The sequence below is a fragment of the Eimeria tenella genome, genomic scaffold (genome assembly GCF_000499545.2).
Source record: "Eimeria tenella Houghton genomic scaffold, Eth_scaff185, whole genome shotgun sequence".
Classification (NCBI taxonomy): domain Eukaryota; phylum Apicomplexa; class Conoidasida; order Eucoccidiorida; family Eimeriidae; genus Eimeria; species Eimeria tenella.
Window position 1 is genome coordinate 1 of NW_013541686.1, and position 5,800 is coordinate 5,800.

A 5,800-nucleotide genomic window follows, 5' to 3' on the forward strand; every position below is an offset into this window, starting at 1 on the left:
AACCCTAAACCCTAAACCCTAAACCCTAAACCCTAAACCCTCACAACGTGGACATTTCGGAAGATCCTTCTGGCTTCTGCGTCCGAATGGACCCGGTGAATTTTCCAGCTCGAAAAGCTCGGGCTTTTGCTGCTGCCCTAAAAATAAAATAAAATAAAATAAAATAAAATAAAATAAAATAAAATAACAAATAAATAAATAAATAATAAATAATTCATTTGATATTTATTTATTCACCTATTTATATATATATGTATATATTTACTTAATTAGTTAACCAACTAAATAATTAATTAATTGATCATGTATTTATTATTTATATATATAAGAAATTATTTATTAAATAAATAAATAAACAAATAAATAAATAAATAAATAAATAAATAAATTGATTATTTAATTCAATTTGATCTAACTCCACAAGTTGAGTCCACTCTTATTCTTCCGTTCCTTCCACTCATCTCAACTCAATTTAATTAATTAAATTAAATCAAATTAATTAAATTAATTAAATTAAACTAAAATTAATCAAATTAAATTAATTAAATTAATTAAATTAATTAAATTAAATTAATTAAATTAATTAATTTAATTTAATTTAATTTACACTCCAGCAAAGACAGCATTCTTCTCGAGAGGCTTCTTCTTGGGTTTCTTCCTCTTCATCCGAATCCTGAAGACAAAATTATTCTTTTTTTGCAAAAAAAGAAATTTAATTGCAATTTAATTGCAATTTAAATGCAAAATTAAACAATTTGTTTATTTATTTGCTTATTTGTTCATTTATTTGTTTATTTCTCTTCATTTTGGCGAAAAAACGAAAAAAAATGTCCAAAAAAACCAAAAGTGTCAAAAAATAAAAACAAACGCGCGCAACGATGAACCCGCCAACAGGCCCGCGTGGGAAATAAATAAAACGAATAAATAAAAATAAATTAACTAAAATAAATTAATTAAAATAAATAAATAAAATCTACTAATTAGAATGAATTAAATTAAATTAAGTTAAATTAAATTAAATTAAAATGAAAAGAAATAAAGTTAAAAGAAAAGAATAAAGGAATAAATGATTAAATGAGTTTAATGCATTTGAATGGCAAAGCTAAAATGGAAAATTTGAAATAAAAAGAAAAAGAATTAAAAGAACATTTGAATGAATAAAAGTAAGTGAATAAAAGAGTTGAATAAAATTCTTTAAGTGAATTTTAATTAATTGAAATTAATTAATTTGAATTAATTAATTTCGATTAATTAATTCAAATTAATTAATTAATTAATTCATTAAGTAATTAATTAAGTAATTAATTAATTTGAACTACTTAATTAACTAATTAAAATTAATCTGAATTAATTATTTGATTAATTCAGATTAAATTAATTTGAACTAATTTGAATTAATTTAAATTGATTCAAAAGAATTAAAACTAATTGCAATCAATCTCATTTAAAGGCAGGCCTTTCCTGAAAACTCTGGGGCTTCCCGGCACCAATTTAAGCTCATTTTTTCTGGAATTTGTTGCAAATAGCGAAGTGGAATCAAATCTAATCGAATAAAGAATTAAAAGCTGTTCAATTGCGTTAAATTTCGTCCAAAAGGACCTTTTTTTGGCTTTTTTTTGCGTTTTTAATTCACCTCTTCGAGCCCGCCGCCCCCCAACTCCGCCTCCACCCATTTTATCCGCCGCAGCATCAGCGCCTTCAGCCGCTTTATCGATTTGTTCGATCCTGAATTTAAAGTTCATTTTTAGTTCATTTTAATTCATTTTCGATCCACTTTTAGCCCATTTTTCATTCATTTTCTATTTAAATTCAATTCTAATTCAAAAAATGGTTTATTTGGCTTTTAAATCAAAAAAAAATTTCAAATATTCGAAAAAAATTCAAAATTTGAGTTTTGAAAAGTGGTTTTCGGTTTAATTTCATTTCATTTTATTTTTTATTTTTAATTTCATTTATTGAAATTTTGTTTTTGGATTTAAATCCTTTTAAATCTTTTTTATTTAAAGCTTTTTACTTATTCTTTTTTATTGTTTGAATCTTTTATTTATTTAAATCCTTTTTACTTATTTGACGCATTTTATTATTTAAATCTTTTTGTTTACTTAAGTGCTTTTCATTCAAAACCTTTTTGATTCAAAACCTTTCAACATATTAAATAATCAATTTAAAGTAATTAAATACTTAATTAAATTAAACCAATAATTAAATTAAGTTAAATTAAATTAAATTAAATTAAATTAAATTAATTAAATTAATTAAATTAATTAAATATTTAACTTACCTTCGAAGACAATTACATTCCAGAAAGGGGCGGGGGGAATAACACAAACTCCAGTGACATGAAACTGTTTGGCATTTGTATCAACCTGAAAATAAATAAATAAATAAATAAATAAATTAAATAGATTAATTAAATTAAATTAATTAAATTAAATTGAAATAGATGAAGTGGGCTTTGAGAGCAGCTCGCTGCAAGGGTTTGGGGTTTGGCGCGCGCGAGGGTTTTCTAGGGTTTAGGGTTTACTGGACTGGTAGGGTCTGAGGGTTTAGTCAAACCCTAAACCCTAAGCGCTAAACCCTAAACCCTTAACCCTGAACTAATTTGTTGGCTACCAGGTGTTCTTTACGCGTACTAGGGTTTAAAGCGACCGTTGCCCCTCAAACCCTAAACCCTAGACTACTTACTAGGGTTTATTAGGGTTTATTAAGGCTCATTAGGGTTTAGGGTTTTGGGTTTAGGGTTTCTGACCTTAAACAAATGGCGTTTGTTCGCCAAAGACTTGACTCGGAAGACAGCGACGCTGCACAAGTTGTTCTGCTTCAGCTGCACCGCAAAACCCTAAACCCTAAACCCTAAACCCTAAACCCTAAACCCTAGTGCGCCAGAAAGCGCTTCGAAAGCCCAACCGCGAGCAGCAAACCCTAGCAAACCAATTAACCAACCAAATAATAAAATAAATAAAAAAATAAAAAAATAAAAAAGTAAATAAATGACAAACCCTCCATTTATTAATTGTCTTTTTCGTTTTTTCTTCTTTTGTTTTTTTCCTTTCTTGATTTCTCTTTTCGTGGCCTTCAACCCTCGCGGCCATTTGCTCTCGGACTTTCTTTTCAGTTTTCGAAGGGTCCTGAGTTAATAAAAAAGAAATAAAATAATTAAATTAAAATTCGTTAACCAACCATTTAGGGTTTAGGGTTTAGGGTTTGCGCCCCAAATAATTTCAAACGGGGGTCTACGCAGTTCGCGGCAAGAAAATCCATGCGGAAATGCACAAAATAAACTCTAAACCCTAAACCCTAAACCCTAAACCCTAGGCCCTTAACCCTGAGCACCAAACCCTAAACCCTAGACCCTAAACCCTAGAGCTTGAACAAACAGACGCTGCCACCGAACGAGGGGGTACAGCGCCGCACTATCAGGAAATGCTAGCACTAGGGTTTAGGGTTTGGGGTTTAGGGTTTAGGGTTTGGTGTTTAGGGTTTGGGTTTTGTCTCACAGCTACTGCAACATCCCCCAAAACCCTCATGAGGTTGCTTAGTTTGCACTTGGGGGGAGGCGGCGGCAGCAGACCTGAACAAAATAAAACAAATCTAGGGTTTAGGGTTTAGGGTTTAGGGTTTACAATAAGTCGGCTTATTCCATCAAATGAATTAATTATGAAATTATCTTTCTGAATCAAAAAACAACTGAGTTAAATTCAAGTGAAGAAGGCGCAGACAAACCACAAGACAAGCACCTAGGGTTTAGGGTTTAGGGTTTAGGGTTTGCACCCATTCGAATCTTGTCCTGCTTTTCCCTTTCTCTCTCCTGGCGTTTTCTGCGCCGAAGTTTTTTTCTGAAAAAAATAGAATGCAAAAAATAAAAAAGGATTTAAATGGAAAAATGGATTAACAGTTCTAAACCCTAAACCCTAAACCCTAAACCCCAAACGCTAAACCCTAAACCGCAGACCGTAAAACCTAAAGAAATGAAGCAGATGTTAGAAAAAGCACCCAAAGCCCTAAACACTAGACCCTAAACCCTAAACCCTAGACGCTGGATTCAGTAGGTAAACCCTAAACCCTAAACCCTAAACCCTAATTCCTGGACGCAGCAGCTAAACCCTAAACCCTAAACCCTAGAAAACCCGCATCCAAAGCCCTAAGAACTTGGAGCCCCTGCGTCCGGCGTGCGGCCTGGCGCGCACAGCCTAGGGTTTAAAAACTAGGGTTTAGGGCTTAGGGTTTCGGGCTTAGGGTTTAGGGTTTAGGGTTTAGGGTTTACCTTTCTGCTGGGGTCAAGTACATGTTGACAATGGCCTCGCCCTTCGCCACGGTGGCTATGGGGGGCGGGTGTTCAATAAGAGCATCAATTTTTGTCTAACAAAATAAATAAATAAGTAAATAAATAAATAATTAATTAATTAATTAATTAAATTAATTAATTTAATTAATTAATTAAACTAATTAATTAACTCATTTGGTGTTCAGTAAAGGGCAAAAAAAATCCGCAGAAAAATATCCCCTAATGGCCGCCTGGGGTGCGCTAGATGTCTTTGCTGCTGCTGCTGCTGCGCTGCTGCTGCTGCTGCTGCGTTGCTGCTGCACCTCATCTATCTCGTAAGCCTTCGTCTTTGTTTGTTTTAATAAAGGCAAATCCCACGGCTCCACCGCAGGGCAGTCCGACAGCTGCAGCAGCAGCAGCAGCAACAGCAGCAGCAGCAGCAGCAGCGGTAGGAGGCGCAGGGAGGTGCGGAGCAGCGGCGGCGACAGCAGCAACAGCAGCAGCGGCAGCAGCAACAGCAGCAACAGCACCGGGAACAACAGAAGAAGGAATGACGGCAATAGCAGCAGCAAAAGCAGCAGCAAAAAGAGCAGCAGGAACTGCAACAGCAAAAAGAGCAGCAGCAACTGCAGCAGCAGCAAGTTACCCAGATCCTTGCCAAATCTGGTGCTGCAGTCTCAAGTTTCTCTTGCGGGGAAACTTCAGTCTTTGTGTCTGTTCCTGCTGCAGCTTCTGCTGCTTGCTGCTGCTGCTGCTGCTGCTGCTGCTGCTGGTAGGCAATCATGTTTTCCTCCAGCCGCACATAATGTCCCTTAGGCAAAAACTCCAGAGCCTTGCGCTTGCGCTGCAGCAGCAACAGCAGCAGCAGCAGCAGCAGCAGCAGAGCGCGCCGTAGGTATTCGGCAGTGAAAGACTGCTGCTGCTTCTGCTGCTGCTGCAGTTACTGCTGCAGCAGCAGCAATAGCAGCCGCAACAGCCGTACTACCAGCAAAAGCCAACGCAGCAGCAGCAGCGGCAGCAACCAGCAGCAAACATGCTGAGCAGCAAGGCACCGACAGCTACTGGAGCATATCCTACATCCAGCAGCATCACTAGCAGCAGCAGCAGCAGCAGCAACAGCGGCAGCAGCAGCAATACCTGGTTTCTAGCTGTCTTGGTTTGAATTGTTGGGTCATACCACGGGCAAGTGGTTGGATCTTCATAGGTAGTCTCAGCAGCCTGCAGCAGCAGCAGCAGCAGCACAGCAGCAGCATCAGCGTCTGCAGCAGCAGCAGCGTCTGCAGCAGCAGCAGATCCTCACCGTCCGCAGCAGGCGCAGAAACTGCAGCAGCAACAGAGGCAGCAGCCGCAACACCTCGGCTACCACCACCACTTGCTGCAGCAGCAGCAGCAGCAGCCACAGCAGCAGCCACAGCAACAGCAGCAGCAGCAGCAGCAGCAGCAGCAGCAGCCATAGCAGCAGCCACAGCAGCAGCCACAGCAGCAGCCACAGCCACAGCCACAGCAGCAGCCACAGCCACAGCCGCAGCCACATCA

At 37.5% G+C, this 5,800-nt stretch overlaps 1 protein-coding gene across 1 annotated transcript in view; it reads right to left on the reverse strand.

The window, feature by feature from the left end:
• Positions 1–32: 32 nt before the first annotated feature.
• ETH_00016490 (U4/U6 small nuclear ribonucleoprotein, putative) overlaps positions 33–5,800 on the reverse strand; it is a gene marked incomplete at both ends in the record, with an annotated part of 6,983 nt that continues 1,215 nt past the window's right edge. Inside the window, 12 exons of the mRNA XM_013373961.1 lie at positions 33–137; positions 608–673; positions 1,634–1,725; positions 2,282–2,366; positions 2,750–2,824; positions 3,000–3,128; positions 3,498–3,571; positions 3,772–3,836; positions 4,265–4,359; positions 4,588–4,668; positions 4,911–5,108; positions 5,402–5,482. Of these exons, the coding sequence (XP_013229415.1) occupies positions 33–137; positions 608–673; positions 1,634–1,725; positions 2,282–2,366; positions 2,750–2,824; positions 3,000–3,128; positions 3,498–3,571; positions 3,772–3,836; positions 4,265–4,359; positions 4,588–4,668; positions 4,911–5,108; positions 5,402–5,482 (1,146 nt within the window). The remainder of the gene's footprint in view (positions 138–607; positions 674–1,633; positions 1,726–2,281; positions 2,367–2,749; positions 2,825–2,999; positions 3,129–3,497; positions 3,572–3,771; positions 3,837–4,264; positions 4,360–4,587; positions 4,669–4,910; positions 5,109–5,401; positions 5,483–5,800) is intronic.